Source organism: Vicugna pacos, chromosome 15 (assembly GCF_048564905.1).
Source record: "Vicugna pacos chromosome 15, VicPac4, whole genome shotgun sequence".
NCBI classification, from domain to species: domain Eukaryota; kingdom Metazoa; phylum Chordata; class Mammalia; order Artiodactyla; family Camelidae; genus Vicugna; species Vicugna pacos.
This window is the reverse complement of record NC_133001.1, coordinates 60,459,458-60,480,867: the sequence shown is the minus strand read 5'-3', so window position 1 is coordinate 60,480,867 and position 21,410 is coordinate 60,459,458. Positions and strand designations below refer to the sequence as shown.

The following is a 21,410-nucleotide window of genomic DNA, read 5'->3' as shown; positions in this document are numbered from 1 at the left end:
CACTCTGGATGACCGCTAAACCAACCGTGAAACGCAGGTCGAGGACAGCTGCTCCCAGTGCCCGAGCACAGTGGCTGCAGAGCCCAGAGCAGTGGACGAAGGGCAGCCCTGCCCCCCCCACCCTCTCCGCAGGTCTAGGACAACCTCGAACTCCTAACCCGCTGGCCCCGGGGGCCCACACTCTACTCTGCAGCCCGCAGCCCGCACCCCGCGGGCGGCCTGGGCCCGGTCTCACCGTTCACGCTCAGCACCACGCTGACAGAGGCCTGCCCAATCGCGTTCCGGGCCACACACTCGTAGCGGCCAGAGTCTGCAGGCCCCACGTCGTGGATGGTCAGGAATCCCTCGGGGCTGATGTGAAACTTCCCACTTTCCGTCACCTGAACCCCATCCTGGAGCAAAATAAAAGGCAGTTAGAGTGGAGATGAGACTAAGGGGCAAAGGCGCTGGCCCGGGAGTGGGGCCCCGTTTATCAGGACCTCACGATGGACACTCGCAGCGGCTGGGCTCAGACCCACCCGACGCCAGAAAGGATTTTTACCTGTTTGCACCCAGAAAAGATTAAGACACTGACCCTGCTCTGTGGGAGTTTATAGGGTCTTCCCCGGGGAGGGGGCACAAAAGGCACATGCAAGGGACGAGGAAGGCAGAAAGCTGGGGCGCCCGTGGGGGAGAGGCCAGGACGCCTGGGACACAGAGGGTGAGGCAGATGACGCCCCAGCCCGAGGGAGGAGGCCAGAGAGGCCAGGCCGACGGCTTCCTTCCCAGGAACCTCTGTGCTCCTGGACGTTTCATGTCAAAGCTCTTGTCTGTGATTAAACGCTTACCCGTTTCTCCACTGGGCTTCATAAAAACAACACAGAGACATGAAACAAAAAATCTTCTCTGGTGATTACAGGGCCGAGGATCTAATAAGAGGGTTTTCATTGCTTTTGTCACCAAGAAAGACGTGGAAAGGAGAATGTTCTGGGTTTGCTTTGTTTTCCTTTTATGAGTAAGGACACCACAAAATCGTTTCCCTCCTGCTGACAACTCGGATGCTCTTCCACTACAGGAGGTCTGGGGAAGCAGCCGGGGCGCAGCTGACCCACCAGCCACATGCCCGCGGCCGTTACCTTGTTCCAGGTGATGGCGGGCTCGGGCTCCCCCTGGGAGCTGCACGGGAGCTGCACGCTGCTGCCCACCTCCACCGTCATGTCACTGGGGACACTGGTGAACACAGGGGTGACTGGAAGGCAAGGCACACGGCTGGCACCATGGTCCTGTCCCCCGTGTCACGTGGAGAGCCCAGAGGACTCGTGATTTGTCCCCAGGCTCCCAGAGAGCGTGGGCCCCGCCTCGGTCAGGGCACTGAGCGCCCCCGCCAGCCTCCCCTGCTGAAGCTGAGGCTGCAGGAGTGAAGGAGCAGGAAGCCGCACCCCTACCCACTCTGCACCATCTGCAGGACCCCCACCTACCTCGGGGCTGGACCGTCAGGTGCGCCGTGACCCTCTGGGAGCCGATGATGTTGACAGCCTGGCACTCGTACTGGCCCTGGTCGTGCAGGGCAACGCCCGAGATCCTGAGCGTTCCCGAGGACAGGACCAGGTGCCGCCGGTCCACTGACAGCTGGCTCCCTGTGGGCGGGGGTGCAGTCAGCGACACGGGGGACAGGATCGTGGTGTCGGGCAGAGCTCTGTCTGGGGCAGCTCAGGGGTAAAGAGCTCAGGGTCCTGTCCCTGGACACTCCGTGAAGGGGGTGAGTGCTAAGGAGGCAGGAACCCGGACGGCAGAGGGCTCAGGCAGCGTCAGCACACGCTCAGGGGACCTGGGACAGGCTGGTCCCACATTGGGCGGAGAGGGGCAGAGGGCTGGGGGGGCACTATTTACAGACAAGTGGCACCCCCAGCAAGGATGACCTCTCCTCTGAAAACAGGGAGTTCCTGAGTTTGGAGCTCGTCCAGAGGGCTATGAGGATTCCTGGAAGGGCCCCTTGGTGGAGGAAGGGACAGGGCTGCCCTCTGGTCTGGGGCTGGAGTCGCCGTTCCGTTCTGGGACAGACCCTGAGGGTCCACGAGCATCAGCATCGGCCTCTCCCCAACTTCCCCGGCCAGGCTACTGTCAGTCCCCAGGGAACACGGTCTGAACCTTCATCAAATTATGAGCCCAGCGGTTTGGCAGCTGGAGAAAAGGGGCGGGGGCCACACCCAGGGAATTAATGTGATCAAGTCACAGCACCTTCTGGAGAAACAGCAAGAGAATGCTGGGAATTCAAGTGAGAGTGAAAGTTAAGGGAGAAAAGAATATATAAATATATATATATATAATATATTTATATATTCTGCTACCAGTCCAGAAGTTTCTCTCCTGCACTTGATTAAATCTCATTCAGGGTTCTAGGAAGTGCACCCTGAAGGCAGGACAGACGACTTGGGAGGAGACGGGCCTGGCACCCCCCACCCCTCAGGAAGGACAGACCCTCAGTGTCCCGCGGGTGGTGGCGCCAGAATGGGACAGGGAGGGTCCCACCAGGTTCAGCCATCGACAGCCTGGCCTCAGGGTCTGCATCTTGAGGGAGGGGAGCGGGGGCTGTTCTGGTCACTGTCTCACCTCCTTTCGTCCAGGCGATGACTGGCTGAGGGTAGCCCTTGGCCTCACAGTGGAAGTCAACTGTCTGACCCTCGGTGACAGCTCGGTCCTGAGGCGTCACGGTGAACTGAGGAAGAGCTTCCGGGAGGAAAGACATTGGGAAGGGGGTGTTTAGACAACAGCTTTGGGTGAAAATGCTACCCTCCTTAGCTGGCGGGAGGCACACTGCTCTCAGAGAGGAAGAGGATGGTCCCCCAGGTCCCTGACGGGGGCGAAGTGTCCGAGCAGGAAGGGTGAGGCAGGAGAAGAGGGAATGCGGGGTGCTTCTCGGCCGCACACGGAGACCCTGCAGGAGGCCTGCCCTGCAACGCCGGGGCCACAGCGCAGCGAACACGGACAGCCACCTATATCGGTTTGTGGAGGGGCCTGACTTAAAGGGATTCATCCGACTCTTCAGCCGAACTTAGTATTTGCAAATGGTTAGAAATGTCACCTAGTGAATAGTGACAGCGTTACTTGATGATTATTAGGTGAAAAATAAATTGCAGAATAACACAGCCAGTACAACTCCATTTTGATAAGAGCTACAACCACAGCCAAAATAGGCCAAAACCAAAGGACATGATCATCCATGCAAAGGAGGAGCTGCAGGGCGAAGTAAGGACAGGTTGTGAGTGGCGTGGCTGCCGGTGGAGGCAGCAGGAGCTGGTGGGGCGAGAGGCGGAGGGACAGAACGGATTGCTCTGCTTCTTGCACTTCTGTGTTGTCTTAGCGCTTCCCAGCCGATGACCCGCTCCACAATTTATTTAAAAACTAACAGACTCATTATAAAGTCAAGAAACTTGGCAATACACAGCATAAGTAAGTCTTACAACCACACGTACTCTCAGCACCCAATGTCCAAAAACCGATCCTCGGGAAACTCCACGAGGAGTGCAAGACTGACTAATTCTTACACACACGAAGGCCGTGTGCACATCCGCATTCACATCGGGAACACAGCCAAAAACAACTCCCCAACCTCCTCAAGCCTCCATTTGGAAACTAAATTTAAAGCCGAGTCGCGCAGAGAAGGTCAGATGTGATGGACAAGATCAAGGGGTCCCAGGAGTGGGACCAGGATGGAGCCCTGGGGGGGCTGCTGGGGCGCCCGGGCCGTGCGGCGGGCGCGTGGGGAGGGAGGGTCTCTGCATGGCCGGCTCCTCACCCTGGACGATGATGAAGGCGGTGGCGTGGATGCTGTCCACCGTGTTGGATGCGAAGCAGGTGTATTCCCCGCTGTCCTCCTGCTCCACCTTCTGGATGTAGAGGCCGCCAGATGGGGTGACACTCACCCGGGGGTCCGCGGGCACGGGCGTCCGGTCGCCCCTCGTCCAGGTGATCCGCGGCGGAGGGTGGCCTGTGGCGCTGCACTCCAGGGTGACGCTCTCCCCGACCAACACCTCCGTGTTCTGGGGCTGGATTACAAAAGTGGGGCGGGCTGTCACAAGGAAACACAGATTCTCAGTTAACACCCTCCGGGTTAGCAAACGGCTTCTGCTTAGGTTTTTCTGTTTTCATGCTGCGCCCCTACCCAGGGACCTCTAACGTAAGTAACACAAACGCAATTCAGCTGCACACTTTGTCTGCTTTCCTTTTTAAAGAAACATGCAGACAATAAATATGGGCCACTGCCTGGGGTCAACTGACCATCAGCAGCTCCGACTGACCGGCCAGAGCCGGTTTCTTCTTTAAAAGTGGACTGAGCTCTGTGGAGAAGTCACACTTCTGTTTATTCTGCTTGCATTCTGTCAGTTTCATAATAAACCATGCAGCTAGCTGTTACTGTTATAAAACATTGTTTTTGAAGGGTATTTAGAACATATAGAAATAACAAATTTCCCTATAGAAAAAAATGCAAATTAATATTATACTGAGAAAATATTTTTCAACTCTAAATCCAGAGGGAAAAAAACCCCATACACTTATTATCGGGCTTGTGAGCTGAGTTTGTACAGAAACAGAACTTTCACGCATCACACATCGGCAGCACAAAGTGCCACGGTCCACCTGGACAGTAACGGGGACACACAGGTTAAACTAAAAATTCATTCTCCCTTTTACTCAGAAATTACTCTACTAAGAATTTACCCTACGCATAATTTTACAAGATTGTACAACAATATAAGTACCAAAGAGGGGCTTTTTTTTTATTACTGCATTTTTAACTCAGGCTGACATCCTTATCCACAATTTTCCAACTCAAGAAGCTCCAAAAATAAAGTATTTTTTCATAACTTCTTTGTTCAGTACCTTGACGTCCCTAGCGTACGACTACCCAGTCTTCACTTACCCACTTGCTGTGAGCGTCCACACAGTTTGCTGTAGTTTATGTACTGATTACTGGGTGTCACCCAAGGTTCTGTGACAGCACAAGTCAGTAAACAGATTATGCTCTGTGTGCACTTCTAAAAAAAATCCCCAAATTTCTGAATGTCAAACAACATCTGGCCCAAGGGGTTTTGTATAAAGAGGTTCGGACCTGTGGCAGCAAAAGATCTGGAAAAGACTTAATGTACTGCAAAGGGAAGTAGCTAAACAGGTGTGTCACCCGGATAATGACGCTGTGCAGCCGATCATTAAAAAGAAAAGGGTAAGAAAGCCCTTCGAGAGCTGACATGAGCTGCCTCTTCCCTTGCAGGCACTGACAGTATTTTCCAGAAGGATGAGTAATTTGAGGAGGTGGGAGGGAGTGGGAATTCCGTGGACGAGGCGAGGAGTCAGGAAAGAGACGTCTTTACATCTTTGCCTATTTGTTAATGCTTAAGCCCCATCGTCACATGCCGAAGTAACAGGAGATCGCAGAAAATGCAGAAATGACATTTAGCATCAGCACCTGTGAGAAAGGCAAGCTAGAGACTGGAGAGCTGCCCACAGGGACAAGAACACCAAAGTCAAAGCCCGTCTTGAAGGCACCCCCAGGCCCTGCGATCGTAAACGTGCTGTCTAAAAGCCTCAGGAGACGGAAAAGTGAGGGCTTTCCAAGATGAGTCAGACAGAAAACTTCAGGATGGTCCGTCCCCAGCGCATCCGCCATCAGCATGAGAAAAAGCTGGAGAGAAAGTCAGTGCTTCCCCCCCTACCCCACCCCGGGGACTGGGCTGGGCAGACGGAAAAATAAACATCATATTAAGCTTTATCAGCCAAAGTGCATCCTCACGTAGGTCTGCTGTCTATTCACCCCACGTCAGGCAGAAAGGAGGTGACCCCAGGAGAAGAGCTGAGACGCAGGAAGAGATGAGCAGACCTGGAAGTGACAGCATGTAAGCACAGACAGATGAACATCAGCACAAAATAATGTTCTTTTATATGTTAAAAAACAGAACTCAGCCTATAAACTAAGGTAAGTGACTGTGCTTGAGACAAATGCAGAGACAGTAACTGCAGACTTCGATGATGTAAGAATGCTCTTGAAATTCCCTAGGACAGCCGCTTAAAAAAAAGAAATAGGGTCTCTAACTTCCAAACTAGAAGTAGAAAATAAAAGGTGAAAAGAAGTGTTTCAAAATAAGGCAAAAAACACAGAAAAGGTTGGATAATTAGTCCAAAATAAGAGGGAGAATTTATACATCTAAATATATTGCTGACTATAATAAATACAAATGGGCTTATTTTAAAAGTCAGTCTGATTGTTTTTAAGAATCTAGGTCTATGCTATTTATAACATTCCAAATCTTTTAACATAGAAAGGTTCAGAGCAAAATGGTGGAAAAGGTACATCTGACAAACATTAATCAAAAGAAAGCTGGTTGCCTCTGTATTAAACCAAATTACTCTGAAGGCAGAAGGCGCTAATAAGAGGTGGAAGTATCAATGATCAAAAGTTTAATCTGCCAGGAAGGTAAGAATTGCAAACTTACAGGCCCCAAATAACACGGCTTCAGAAAAGATAAACTGCATCTAGCCCCCTGTAACTCACGGAGACCCACACTGAGTCGTGGTCATTACAGGAATTGCGGGGATGGCAAACTTCTCCCGTGAAGGACCACAGAGCATTTATTTTGTGCTTTAAGGTCGTAATCTTTGAGTGTGATCATGGTCCAATAAAACTTACTTAACAGACACTGAGGTTTGAACTTCATATAATTACCAAGTATCCTAAAATACCACTCTGAAGCTTTTCCGTCAACGTAAAAGTGTGAAACACATTCTTAGCTCAAAGGTCTTCGAAAAACAGGCAGTGGGCCAGGTTTGGCAGCCCCTGGTGCAGGCTGAGGGGCTGCCCCTCGCTCTGAAGTGACCCTCCCTTCAGGACCTGGGAGACCCTCCAGGTGCATTTTCAGGGAGAATTGCGACATGCTCGCCTAGCACACTAAAGAAGCCTCTTGCTCCTGAGAGAGAAACAAAAAGTCAGATCAAAAGGCGTCAGATTTGGAACTCTCAGGCTGTAAGACTTTGGTATTCCTGTTTAGGAATTCATTTAACCTGCTAACACGGCAGCTCTGCTAAGGAAATGCACTCTTCACGCTCTCCTGTCCCCTGTGTCCTGTGACACACACCTCCGCGCTGCACACTCTGGACAGTGTTCTGTGGGTTTCCTTGTTCCTTGCAAACAAAGCAGAGCTCCGCTGGGACCAGAAGCCGTGTCCTGTCTGTGGCAGGTTCACAGCAATGTCACTTTACAAAGATGCTGGACGCCTTGCTCCCCTCGGGGACACTGGGATTAAAGGGCTTTGCCTTGGCTGTGGTATAAGACCCGTGGTCTTCTCTGAGCTGAAATCTGACAGCCAGGAATGCTCGCTCGCTGGTAAGCACAGACTGTGTGCAGGCTGAGCTGTATCAAGTGACACAAAGATCTTGTACTAAAAACCTAAACACAGAAATGCACAAACCTTCCACTGCCATCGAGGGGGCTGTAATGCCCTGAACTGCAAAGCGCGAGGGACACAGAGCCCGGCCCCCAGCAGGAGGACGACGCCACTGACCCACGAGGGGCCAGAGCCACTGGGCTGCTTCTGGCACCGCGGGGCGCGTGGCCCTCCCCACTGGACCCTTCTCCAAGGCCCTGCTCCTCTTCTGACCAAAGCCCGCAGAGTCAACACTTTGACAAGGGCAGGGTTTGTAACCTGGCGGGACTCAGGCCAGTGCGAGGCTGCAGCTGTGTTTCCTTTGGCTTGAAGTCTTTTCAGACCAGGTGCCAATATTTTAGATGTGGGAATTTTGCATAAAATTCTAAATTTTTGCCTTCTTTTAAAATAACCAAAGCCCTGAGCACGAAAAAGTCTCCACTGCCAAAGAGCAACAAGTGACAGGTCCCTTCAGGCCAGCGAGTGGGAGGTGCCAGGGCCGGGGCACACGTCTCTCCAGGTGTGAGAGAGACTCCACCTGGACTGTGCACAGCATGGCCGGCCTCCACTGTCCACTCTGAGAGACCGTCCTGGAGTGGGGGCTGACCGTGAGCCAGAGCAATGGCCGGAAGTCGCGGACAACTCCGCCGGCCCTGCGGCAGAGGCGTCGGGCGGAGCCCGTGGTGTTCATTTGCCTCTCACCAGTGGGAGTGGGGACCGAGGGGGCGGGCAGGGCAAGGATGGTCTCGGGAGGACCCCCAAGCAGCTGGCTGGCGAACACTCTACGCACCTGGAGAGCCGAAGTACCTGAGGGTCACCTCCTGCGTCTTCGCCTCCCCGGCCACGTTCTTCGCCATGCACTGGTAGACGCCCTGGTCTGTCTCCCGCGTGTTCTGGATCATCAGGGTCCCGTCGCCCAGCAGGTTCAGGCGGGAATCCGTCTTCATGCTCAGCTCGTTGCTGTAAAGGCAGAAGCCGGTGGGCTCAAGCTCTGAAAGCACAGGGACACCCCAGCCCCCGGCGGGAGGTCTGGTCCAGGCGCGGGACCCCAGCCTGGAGGCACAAGGCACCTGGAGATGCGTGGTGTGCGGGCCTCACTTTCCCGGAAGCTTTCCTTCCAAACAGCCCGAATCAGCCAGCATTTTTGGGAAAAGTGTCCAGGTATTTACATCTGTAGTTAACTCATATTTTTACTCTTATCATGTACACGTTCAATCTATAAATGTTTTAAGGTGGTCCTCTTTCCAAAGGGAAAAAATGATGTAATGGGAAAAATTCGCAGGAAATCCTTTCCCTTGTTTCTGGTAAACTCATTAAAGATAATGAGGTAGAAACACTTCAGTTACTGAAAGCAGATTACAAACGCCGACAGAACAAATCAGCCGCTGTCCCAGAGCTTTCCGAGGACGAGGCTCAGAGTCCCAGGTGCCTCAGGGAAAGACCCTGGCATGCGAGACGCTGTGGGCTTCCCAGCCACCTTCCTCCTGCTCCTCTCCTGTGTCAGCCCGGTGACCCCTGCCCAGGGATGTCCAGATGGAAGCAACCGTCGTCTCAGGTCCCATGGGTGAGACTCGCCGACGGGTCTCCCATAGACACTGCGAGGCCACAGAGGTGGGGCTGCCGGCAGAGGAGGCGGACACAGCCCCGCACCAGACGTCGGGCCTGGGCTCTGGGTCTCACTGCAGTGACGGGCTCTGCGATCTGACGCTAAAAGTGTCAGTGTGTTCGTCATAAATGCAGGTGGGAAGGGCCTGAGCAGATTTCACGCTTCTCTGCCTTGTAAGTGCACACGCCCTGAAGGAATCCCTCCAGCGTCCGCTCTGGACTGTGGGTCTCGCCCCTCAGGGCTGTCCCAGAGCCCGAGCTCCTAAGACTGAGGACAGCATCTCCAGTCTTCTGCACCCAGCCCTGGCCCCAGCCTGACGTCACCCTGGTCATGACAGCAAATCCAGGCCCAGGGCCAGCCCCATGTCCCGGCAAGCAAGACCGCGTCTCGGCAGACCCCCCGCCAGGCCCGCTGTCCACCTGCCCGTCTGCTCTGCAAACACTGCTGGACCCGGGAGCCGGGCCGCACCTCCGCTGGGAGCCTGGCCCAGGCCCGGAGGGGCGGTGGCTCAGCGGGCCTCAGGCTCCCATCTCCTCACTCCACCGAGACTGAGCACGGCTGGGGCCGTGTGGAAACCCTGAACCCACAGGCAGGGCCCTGCTAGCAAGCAAGTGGTGCCGGTTCCCAAGCAAATAAACAGGGGCAATGATTACGCGGTCTCAGGCTGAGGCTTCTCCAGGACTCAGTTCAAAGCGTGCGGCCAGCAGGACCATCTTCTCACTCAGACGACCGTCGGAGTCTGACCCCATCCCCGGCCGCCCCCACCCCAACCAAAATGACTGTGGACGGAAGGGAGACCGTTGTTGCAGGAGGCAAACCAGATGCCCAGGAGCAAAGTGCATGTGCTCCCCGAAGACGCTGTCCCCACGGGGAAGACGCCATCTTGTCAGGACGAGCCCACCCTCCAGGTGAGAAGCCCCAGGGACCAGCCCCCACAGCCGCCGCCGGAGACAGTGGGCCTGGGGTGCAGTTTTCCTTCCGCTCAGCAGCCCGGCAGGGGCACGACATGCTGACCGCCACGCAGCCAGGACCCAGCCCACGGGGGAGCTCAGGCCGAGCGCCTCACAGAGGCCGTGAGGCAGCAGAAGTGCCGCCCCGGCCCGGCGGCTTTTTCAAAGCAGGAAAGACACCTCCTCCTTGGTGCTCTTCGTGGAGGACGAGGGTTGTCGGGTGGCGCCCGGCGGCCTCCCGCCCTGAACCACTTACTTGTTCCTGAGCCAGATGATCTCGGGCTTGGGGTTGCCCTCGGCTCTGCAGGTGAAGAACACGGTGTTCCCCAAGGTGACGTCTGCGTCCTGGGGCTCCGACGTGATCCGGGGTCTTTCTGCACCAGAAAGGAAACCAGGCCTCTTTGGTCTTAAACCGTCACATGAACGAGAACCCAGAGCAAATCTCTTTAGTTCAAGAGAAAACCGCTTCCGTTCAACCCAAAAGCATTCCCACGAGGATGGTGCGATTCTCCACGGAGAAGATGGTTTAAAGCCGAATCACACAGCTTTTCTCGCGCCTGAGCCCACCCGCCCAGAGCCCTGGCGACCACCCGCCCTGAGTGGGTGCACTCCTCCCAGAGCCGGACACGCCAGGGCCACAGTGTCCAGGGAAGGAAAGGACACACAACGGTACTTCTCAGCAGAAGCCGCCTGAGGGCAGCAGGCTGCGGGAGTCAGGCCGGCCAGAGGGCTCCCCTACCCCCGAGCCCCTCACTCAGTTCCAGGGTCCCCGCTCCAGCCTCTAAGGCCACCCAGTCACTGGCTGCAGAGAGGCCGCCCTCCTGCCCTCTGGCCTGCTGGGCAGCTGTCTTCTCCATGTCCCCACGGCCACGCAGACTGGTCACTCACTAACTAGGAAACTCAGAGAACTGACCCTTCCAGGTCTCAACGTACTCATCCACCCACACGAGCGAATGAGTGCGTGTGTGCACGTGTGTTCGCCGCCCTCACCACCTGACGTCTTCTTGCCCAAAGCGTGGTCGGCATCACTGTTACTGCGCGGCCGTCATCACAAAGCCCCCCAGACTCAGCACGGTCCACACTACCTCCCGGAACCTGCGCTGCGCTCGCTCACCACAGTCCAGCTCTTCCGGGGTGATGGTTGCCACCGACCGCCCCTGGATGCGTCGCGGGTACTCGCAGGTGGCTGCGGCCTGCGCGTTCCCTGACCTGGCGTAGGTTTTCAGCAGGTCCGCCAGCCACAGGATCTCGCAGTCACAGTGCAGCGCGTTGGAGTCCAGGCGCCTGAGAAGGAGGCAGCGGCCGGTGAGGCCACGGACGAGCGGTGACCAGCTCAGACCCCTCCTGCCGACCGGGGGCCTCCCTGGGCAGAGGGGGAGCCCAGAAGCGGGGAAACCCAAGTGACGCAAATGAAAGATGCCAAAAGGAGGAATCAAATTGTCTGTTTTAGGTTCAAAAGATGGACAAACACGAGCTGGACGAGTCAGGAAGGCTTCCTGAAAGACACGGGACAGGAGCCCTATCTGAAGCCAGCGAACTGGCCCTGAGCCCTCTTCAGGGCAGGCGCTGGGTCGCCAGCAGTATCCCACTTAGGCCCTAAACATTCCCGAAGGCAGGGTCGGCCCGCAGGGCACAGCGTGCACAGAATGCGTGACCCCGTAAGCTCCTGGGGAAGCGCCCGGTGAGTCTGGAAACCCCTGTTCCCACAGGTGCCAGGTGGGTGTCCGTCCACCGCTGGGAAGGAGGCTGTTCCTGCGGCAAAGCCTCTGTAACAGGAGGACCAGGAACACGGCTGGCTGACGGGCACGTGCTGGCAAAGGGGCGTGACCGCTCACATCACGCCTGGGAGGTGGAGGCAGGGCTGTCCGAACAGGGCCGAATTCACACCCCAGGCCAGAGTGCCCGGGAGATCGAGGCCTGCGATGCACACCTCCCACCTGCGTTACCCTGGGACGCTGGCTCGGAGCGGCTGGCAGGCAGAACCGGCCCCCAGCCTGGATGGCCATCTCTCTGACAAGCGAAGCTGTGGGGGACCCAGCACCCGCCTGGCTCCCCTGGCCTGATGGCCTCTCTGACAATCATAAATTGTTAAGGAGCAGGACCTCTGTGCTCAGGGTGGGCCCTGAGACAGAGGAGGAGAGGCGAGCCCAGGTGCGTGCCAGTGGCCAGCCCTGCCCAGGCCAAGCGGATGGGGAAGGAAGTCCCCCTGCCCTGCCGCTGGGGCCGGGGGTGAGGGGCGGCTCAATGAGGCGGAGAAACCCGAGTCTCACAGACTGAGTGGAGGCCGGGGGCAGCCAGCGCATAGCACCGAGACCCCGGGGCTGAGGGGCTGGCCAAAGGAGGCGAGAACCGGAGGAAAACTTTCTCAGTGTCTTGCAGACTCAGGTAACCCCCGCCGCCCTGAGCGTCTCGGGCGCTGCTGGCAATTTTTATCTACTCGCTCTCGACTATCAAATGGGCAGCAGTCGTCTTATCTGCTACCCAGAACGCAGTTTTCAGTTTGGCTGGGGATTTCTTTATCCCGAAGAACCAAAAGCAATCATAAATTGTGACAGAAGCCTGTGTCTTACTTCGCTAAAGCAAAAAACAATAAACCGAAGGCCGCTGTGGGCTGCGGCTTGCTGCTGAGAGCCTCTGTCTCTCAAGCTTCATTGTCCACACTCAGTAATACCTAACTGACAAACAATGGCCTTCCAGACCTCGAGGAAGAACACAAATAGGTCGTCGGGCGGCCTTCTCCCTCAGTATCGGGAGCCCTAGTCCCACGATAAGGAATGACTCAGCGTGGAGGTGAAGCATTCTGAGAGACCTAGAAACAAGGAGAATTCCGCTACGTACACGCCTACGGCAAAGGCACAGGATACAGTGTAGAGATGCCTTGCAGACTGACTTTATTTCCACCAGTAACAGAGGCAACATGGAATTAAAGGTTAATCTGAAGAATATAAAATCGATTTAAGGGGGAGGGTACAGCCCAGTGGCAGAGAGCCTGCTCAGCATGCGCGAGTTCCTGGGTTCAATCCCTGGCACCTCCGTTAGAGACTGACTAACTAACTGACTAAAGCTAGCCACCTCCCCTGCAACCGAACAAAGCAAACTGACTTTGAAGAAGCCTTGCTTGCCACGAGAGCACGGGTCTGCGGTGCGTTCTGGGTCCCCTGGGTTTCCATTCTGCGCTCTGGTGGTTTAACCCCCTCTGCCTCGTGCATGCTCCCTTCCTAACGAATATTCAGTTTGCAATACATTCTTCAGAACACCCAGCAGAAAGGTCAGGTAAGCGCACAGCCTGGAGGAGTCAGTCTTTGCTGAAGGCAACGTCAAAGGTCATTCTACTTACAATCTTTTCATAGATTCCAAGTGACTAAATGTTCCCGGAACCAAATGTGTAATTCGGTTGTTGTGTAAAAACCTGTAACAAACCAAAACAGCTCTTTGAAGTCCTTCTTAAAAGTGTGCAAAAGAGCCCAAGCAGTTAACCAGGCCAGCTTTTAAAACCGTCTCAGTGACGCGTGTTTCACACAAGTGAATCTGAGGGGGTCACTCAGTGCAGAACGCGACTACATTTCCCGTTTTGTCAGCTCCCCAACAAAGGGGACGGGCAAGTCCCGCTTGTGAATTGTCTACCAACGTCTCCGGGTGTGCGAGCAGGAGCGACCTTCACGCTATCGCCGCGAACGCGGAGCCGGGGCCCCAGGCGCTGCAGGTGAGGAGGGAAGGTCAGGAAGGAAACGCAACTTACAGCCTCTCCAGCTTTGGCAGGTGTTGAAATGACTCTGGGTCCAAAGTTTCTATCTGATTAAAGTGCAGGTATCTAGAAAAGGTTTAAAAAAGATGGAAAAGAAACAATTTACAATGATTTCAATTTCCTTCTACAGGTCTATGGACTTTCTGCTGACCACATTTCTTCTCTAAGTCATTTCAGATCTGCAGGTCAACAGGGAACTCCCCGGGTGCCCTGCGCCCTGCGGACAACGGGTGAAGTCAGCAAGTGGGGAGACGGAGCGCAGACCATCGGGTCTGCGGGGCAGGTAGCTAAGGGCCACGCGCTCCGACCGGCCTCCTTCCCACCCAGAGGGGAGGAGCCAGGGCCGCTCACTTCCCGCACAGGCAGACCTTCCCAGGAGAAGTCAGCAGGGCCTCCACGACAGCACGCATTCAGGATGCGGACGCCTTCACCCACACCTTCTAACTCACTGTCGAATTCAGGAGAGCCTGACCTACACCTCCAGCCGACACGGGGTGCCTGCCACCCACGGAGACAGCCACCCCCAGAACAACAGGAGGGGAGCTGCACCGGCTCAGGAAGCCGCGCGTGTCCTCAGACGCCCCCTGCTCACACCTCCGCCCTGGGCACAACTCCTCACTTTCCATAACTGACCGTCTCTGGTAAAAGCGGTTTCTTCTAATTTTCGTGAATACCGCTTCTCTCACTTTGAAAATCTGTGAGTTTTTCCCTGAGAAAAACACACAAGTCACCTTCCACCAGGGGCTTTTGCACGAGCCCCTCCGGCCACAGCCTCGCCACCCCCTCAAGCACGCGCCTGCCCCTTCAAGGCGCGTGGGGACCCAAGCACCAGGAGCCGAGGCAGGCCAACCCAGCAAGCACGCCCTCTCTGTGCCCGCGCCGTCCCCAGAGCCCCTCGCCATCCCCAGAGCCCCTTGCTAACTCCGAAACTTCGGTGACTTCAAGGTCGCCCGGCTTCGCCTGCACCCTCCCTGTCCCGTCCGCGCCTGGTCCCCTGGGCCAGCTCGCTGGGAGAACCAGCCAGTGAGTCTGCGTGCCCGCAATGACGTGGCTACAGGGCTTCCCACCCTCCCCTCCCCCAGCCCGGCGGGGACGGGCCTGTGTCCCCCGCCCTCTCTGCCTGAGTGGGGTCCTGAGAGGAGGATTAAAGGGGACACCTTCCTTAGTGACCACCCAGGATGCACATCCCCAACGGCCACTGGGGACCAGCCCCTGGGGGCTCTCCCCCGTGCCAGGCACAGACACGCTGCACGTGGAGACACGCTCAGCCACGTTCAGGGGGCTGCGGGCCAGCTGGGTGGGTCGAGGGAGAGCGCAGACGAAGGGAGGTCACGCCAACCCCAATTCTGAGTGGCTGTTTAAAAATCGACGTGCCCACAGCCAACAGGGCAAGCGGCCAAGAGGAGGCTGACCAGACGTGAGGGCGGCCTTGAGGACGCCCAGGGGTGCAGCTACCCCTCCCGACAGCAGAGAGAAAACCAGGCCAAAGGCAGGAAAGGGGCCCCCAACCCAGTCCACCGTCCCTGCCCCCTGCCCGCTGCCTTCCAGGGAGCCCAGGTGAGGCTCCCCCCAGGCTGCTGGACAGGGCAGCTCTGCAGGTACCTGGAAGCCCCGAGCCTGTCAGTGCCTCTGGGTCAGAAGTCAGAGCTGCGGATGCACTCAGGGCAGCCGGCCGGCCTCAGGCTTCAGGCCACCACCAAGTTCCTTCTCCACGAGCCTCCCCCCAGCCTGTCCAGTCTCCTGCCCCCGCCGGTTAGGGAGACCCCACGGGAGTAGACTTAGCGCAAACAATCGGTAAGCATGCGCAAACGCCTCTGCGTGTCTTTAACGCCCAGGACGGCAGAGATGCTGGGCAGACTCGGGGGCCCGGATCACAGCCCCCTCCTCCCGCCGGCCTCCCCTCTGGCTGGGAGCACCTGCCTCTGGTGCTGAGTCTGGAGAGGGGACGGAGGTGGTGGGACCCGCAGCGCTCCACACACGGCAGGGGCAGCGTCCACCCGCGGGCCTGAGGAAACGCTCCCCTGCTCCCTCCCGGTGCCCCCAGGGGTTGAGGGGACGGGACCCTCATCCCTTCACCCCTGCGTCTGGGCAGCAGAGGCCCCCTCCCTCCCTCCAGCCCCAGGTCTTGGGCTGGGAGCCCCTGACACGGCTGCCCCCCAACCCACTCAGGGCTCCGATGATGCCATTCCTTTTGCCTCCTGTTTCTCCAGACTTCACCTCTTTTCTCCTAAAAAAGAACCCCCTCCGCCCACAAGACCTGACGGGCCCCACCGAGCTGCAGTCTGGTTGGCGCATCCAGCCACAGCCCCTGCTCCACTGGGACGTGCGGGACGCGGACGTGCTGCCTGGTGCCTCCCCCTGCCACCCAGGTGCCCTGCAGAGGCTGCCACGTGTCTCTGCGAGGACCTGGACCCCCAAGTCCTTCTCCCTGAAGCAGAGGGCACGACCCTCACAGACAACTGCTTCCCAAATCTGCTCCACGCCGGGCACAGCAGGCTCAGGAAAGCAGCTCTCGGTCGAATAAAGGGATGGTATTTAGAAACACGAGCCCTGCGTGCGCTTCTGAAGCGCCGGGTTCAGGTGAGGCCTCCCCAGCTCCACCTGCAGGCCTCGGGAGAGGCTTCCGTGCCCGGCCAACCAGCAAACCCTGAGAACGCATCACCAGCTGCCGCGTCCACGGGGGTAACACCGCCTGACACGGGGTGCTCCGGGGACGCGCTCCCGCCCATCGCCTGGAAGGTGACCGACATGCAAGCAAGTCCAAAAAGCTCCTCTGACCAGGAACTCTACTTCAGACGGACATGCTGACTTCACACGCATCCAGAGAAACAGCATCTGGCGAACGCTGACTAGAGACACGTGGAAAACGTTTATTTTCTCCAAAACAGTGACGTCACGAATGAAGAAAGTAAACTGCGTGCAGACTCATAAACAGGAAATCCTGAGCAATGATAACAGCCCCTCGCCCCACGGCCCCACGGCCCCACGCTTCTCCCCAGAAGACCGCTACTGGCTCAGATCTGCTAGCAACCCTGTCTCCGTTAAACAGGGAACACCAGGGCCCCAGGGTCCCTCGAGCTCGCTGCCCCCGTACCCCGGATGCCGGGCGCAGGGCGTGGTGCGCGGTGGGAACCAGCAAGCATGGACGGACGCGGGATGGATGGGGTCGGGCAGGCCGCGGGATCGCTAGCTGACTGCTGCTCTTCCACCTGCATGCACGCCCCTACGTCCCCCTTGGCACAGACATGCATCGTGCAAACAGCAGGCTGGGCCCGTCTCCCCACGAGAGGCAAGGGCAGGCGAAGTCCAAGGAGCTGCAGAGCGGGGTCACTTACAGTTGCTCTAGAGAGGCAAGTCCCTTAAACGCTTGCCTGTCAATTGCCTGGATCTCATTCTTGTACAGATAGCTGAAACAAGAAACACGGGGAGGGTTAGCACGCACACCCGAGGCCGGGCGTCGGGTGGGAAGAGGCATCAAGTGGGCCCGCGGAGACAGCCTTCAAGCCAGGGCCGCTCTGGGCTACAGAGGACGCTCACACGGGGAGCACAGGTCCTCCCACCGAGGCGCGCCCCCCCCCCCACCAAGGAAGGCCTCCCCGGAGACGGCCAGACCACCGCTCCGTCTTCCGGAAAGTCACAGTCTCGGAGTTCAGCTTGCGAGTGGCTGACAAGGCACTTGCTTCAGAGCCTGAGGGAAATAAAATCATTCTGACAAACACGTGAGACGCACTGAATGTAGGATTCTGCGCCTGATACCCACACGGTTTCAGAACACCCAGGAGTCCTCTGAGGGGCAGGCGTTACGGAGACTGACCCGCCGGAATCCGGTTCTTCTGAGACAGACGCAGCCAGGGCTGATCAGAAGAACCCCGCGGCTGGCCCGCTGCCTGTCTCCGCACGGCCTGCAGCTGTGAATGGCTCTTACATTTTTTAATGGTTAAAAATTTCACGAGAAGCACAGTATTCAGTGGCATGTAAAATTCAGGCTTCAGTGTCCGTAACACAGCTTTGTCGGCACACGGCCATGGCCACTCGTTTAGTGAGTTTTGTGCTCAGATGTTTGGTCCTCAAAGTCTCAGGTAGGTCCTGCCCCGTCCTTTACAGAAAGCGCTGGCCAACTCCTGAAGGAACCTACCACAGGTGAGGACTTCCACTCCAAAGTACCACGATTCCCCCAGAACCACAAAAGCGCGAGGCGCTGGGTCCTGGACCTCATCACACGACCCTGCAGCGGCCGACCTCCCAAGAAGGCTGCTGGAAGTAGGAGGAATCCTGCGCTTGGACGCAGAGACGCCCGCCCTGGGCGTTTCTCCACCGCTGGCGTGCCGGGGCGTGCGTCCCTGCATCTGAGCCCTAGTGTGCGCTGCGGCCCGTCTAACGGCCTGCTGTGCTCTCAGAGCCGCCGTCCTCCCAAGTGCCCCCCCTTCTCTCCGTGCAAATCCGCTGAGGCTGCTTCACGGAGAACCACAAGCCGTAACACAAACCAGCCAGAATCTTCCCCCAGACTGAGGCTGGGGGCCTCTGACAGAGGCCCGGCCCGGCGTCACTTCCTCAGGCTGCGGGGAGGGGTCCCTGCAACGCTCCTCACCAGCCACGTGGTCTCGAGTAAGAATCAACGTTTCTCTGCCTCGGTCTCCTCGTGTGTGAAGTGGGAGAGCAGCAGGGCCTCACGGGACGGCTCAAGTTCAGCAGATACACAGAAAGCTCTCGAGCGCACCCCGCGGGCAGCCCCCGTTCAGGGGAGTCACCACCCCGGGGGCACCCCCGTAGGAAGTGAGCCTGAGCCCAGGAGGTTTCTGTGCCCATGGACACCACCTTGCATGCACTTCGAAGAAATCAGAGCAGAGGAGTCCTCGTAAGGATACGTGCACAAACCCATGCATGTCGACAGAGACACCAGAGTGGTCTGTCTTCGTGAGAACAACTGAGTATCCATCACCTTCTAATAATAAACTGGAAGTAAGTCTCTGCTTTATCAGAGTTGGCCCTTTGAACAGGAGTCCTCACCACCTCAAGGGCTAACGTCACCGTTAGGAAATACTAGTTAAGGAGGAGGTTCACTTCTTAACCGGAAGTCACTGGGATGATACGGACACTCAGCTTCTAGAAACACACCTTGGCACTGGTAAATACGCAAGGCTGAAATCATCAGTGCGCTCCCTAAGCCTCTGAGTATGTGCTGCACGGTCTCCCAAACCAGCGCCTGTCGGGGCGCACCCTCCCGAGGCCTGGGGACCGGAGGGGGCCGGGAACCACGGCAGCCGGAGGAGGGGGTCCGGGACCCTCCCACCACAGCCGCGTACCTGTCCTCATGCCCCTTCTCGTCACGGTCCGTCTCATCTGGTTACTGCTGAGCACTGCTCAACCCGGGGACCTGCGAGGCCTGCCGCCAGTGGGCCTCTTGGCCAGGCTCGGGCGGGAGGGAGGGGAAAAGGTGGGAGCGCAGACGTCTTGAGAACAAGCCGGTCAACAGACCAGGCTGAAAAATATTATTTTAAAAAACTGTCTTCAGTGAAAAATGAAACACCCCAATCACTTAACGCTAAATATATTTGCAGAGTAAACAATAAGGTCCTCTTAAGTAATTCAGATCAAAAGCAAAATACAAAGTGACAAAAGAATCCTTTAAAGTCTAAACATACACACGCCTCAAATACTGCTTATCGGGTAATTTCTGAATCTGCCTTCCAGAAAATAAACACTTTCTTCTGGAGCTTGCATAGCACTTAAAATTAAAAAAAAAAAACAACAAAGCAAAACATAAACACATAAGTAAATAAAAACCCAAGAAAACACAGAAGGCCCATCCCTTGTTTCAAAAATAAGCGACAAGGCGCAGGCACTTCATCTGTGAGCGGCTCTTGTCTGCAGCAGCAGGTCCATTAAACCTTTCCTTGCTCTTAAAAAACATGAATAAATAAAATTAAGAAAATAAAAATAAGCAAAATGGCATGGTGTGAACATTACTCAGTAAACCCTAACACACTGCACTGAGCATGATGGACAAACGTGTCCAGACACGGCACCTGCAGACCCTTCATGGGGGGAGACGTCTTCTCCTGCAGAGTCAGTGCCGCCTCCGGTTCAGAACCACCGTCTCATCGAAGCACAAGTGACTTCAAGACGTCCAGGCTCACACACCTCCCCAGAATCACTGAGATAAGCCCCTCATTAAAACAGTGCTCCTGAAGTTACCGGAGTCCTGAAAGTAATTTGCTCGAAGCACACGGCACGCACTTCTAATCTGTGCAGAACCAGCCACACACTCATTGTGTTTCCTTAAAAGTTCCCAGCTTTACAGTGAGTGCCTGTGAAGGAATGAAGCCAGGCGAGGTCATCTTCCAACTGCAAAACTGACTTCCACAAGCAGATGTTTTAAATGCTAATAAGCTTATTAATTCACGTCAATTTGGAAAGTAAAGTAACGCTGAACTACGGAAAAGTAAGCGGTGAAATCGCGTGGAGGAGGATGGGGGACGTTAGCAGGAGCGCCTGGCACTGCAGAGGGACGTGCGCCTGCACCCTACACCCCGCCCGCAGCTGGACAGCAGCTCGGAGCCGAGCAGCAAGCGCGGGGCTGTTCCCGTCGGCAGCTGAGTACGAATTCCCCCCCTTGCACCTCAAGAAGTGGAGAAACTGAACGTCACAGAAGGCAATGCTTCATGCTGAGGACAGCTCCCCCGAGAAACCCCAGCCCAACTTCACTCGCCCTCTGAAAACAGGACCCCCTCCTCACGTGAATGTTATTTACTGTAAATCACAAACAGCGCGACATTCCGCTCAAACGGCCCAAGCCCGGTCCGCACTTACAGGTATTTCAGGTTCTCCAGGTCCTCAAACGACCCGCCGGGCACACTCCTGATCTGGTTGTTGTTGAGGAGCCTGCGGAGAGGAAGCTCCCGTGAGAAGAGCAGAGCAGCAACACTGCCGAGCTCCTGTCAGAAGCTCACACCAAGCATCGCGGAGGAGGCCACAGGACGCTCAGACCACGGGCCATAATACCAGCATCCGCCAAGCACCGCGGAGGAGGCCACGGGACGCTCAGGCCACGGGCCATAATACCAGCTCACACCGGCTGCCGCGGAGGAGGCCACGGGACGCTCAGGCCACGGGCCATAATACCAGCTCACACCGGCTGCCGCGGAGGAGGCCACGGGACGCTCAGGCCACGGGCCATAATACCAGCTCACACCGGCTGCCGCGGAGGAGGCCACGGGACGCTCAGGCCACGGGCCATAATACCAGCTCACACCGGCTGCCGCGGAGGAGGCCACGGGACGCTCAGGCCACGGGCCATAATACCAGCTCACACCGGCTGCCGCGGAGGAGGCCACGGGACGCTCAGGCCACAGGCCATAATACCAGCTCACACCGGCTGCCGCGGAGGAGGCCACGGGACGCTCAGGCCACGGGCCATAATACCAGCTCACACCGGCTGCCGCGGAGGAGGCCACGGGACGCTCAGGCCACGGGCCATAATACCAGCTCACACCGGTTGCCGCGGAGGAGGCCACGGATGCTCAGACCACGGGCCATAATACCAGCTCACACCGGTTGCCGTGGAGGAGGCCACGGGATGCTCAGACCACGGGCCATAATAACAGCCTCCGCCGAGCACAGGCCTACTCAGCCAACAGCACATTGGGGGTCTCACCCTCCCTCTGGCCAGTTTTCTCCTGGAACCGGTGTCTGCATCTGCCCACCCTGCCTCAGCT

At 56.9% G+C, this 21,410-nt stretch overlaps 1 protein-coding gene across 2 annotated transcripts in view; it reads right to left on the bottom strand.

Annotated features, from left to right (window-relative positions):
- The window catches only part of PXDN (peroxidasin), a 58,920-nt gene that overhangs the window by 15,598 nt on the left and 21,912 nt on the right, over positions 1–21,410 (bottom strand). Inside the window, exons 3-14 of one of the 2 annotated variants that reach the window (XM_072938271.1) lie at positions 20,506–20,577; positions 17,031–17,102; positions 13,690–13,761; positions 13,288–13,359; positions 11,065–11,234; positions 10,207–10,324; positions 8,185–8,354; positions 3,776–4,048; positions 2,590–2,706; positions 1,458–1,616; positions 1,116–1,228; positions 236–392 (exon numbers count right to left, since the gene is read on the bottom strand). In XM_072938271.1, coding sequence (XP_072794372.1) covers positions 236–392; positions 1,116–1,228; positions 1,458–1,616; positions 2,590–2,706; positions 3,776–4,048; positions 8,185–8,354; positions 10,207–10,324; positions 11,065–11,234; positions 13,288–13,359; positions 13,690–13,761; positions 17,031–17,102; positions 20,506–20,577 — 1,565 coding nt within the window. The remainder of the gene's footprint in view (positions 1–235; positions 393–1,115; positions 1,229–1,457; positions 1,617–2,589; positions 2,707–3,775; positions 4,049–8,184; positions 8,355–10,206; positions 10,325–11,064; positions 11,235–13,287; positions 13,360–13,689; positions 13,762–17,030; positions 17,103–20,505; positions 20,578–21,410) is intronic. The other variant, XM_072938272.1, reaches the window with a different exon arrangement.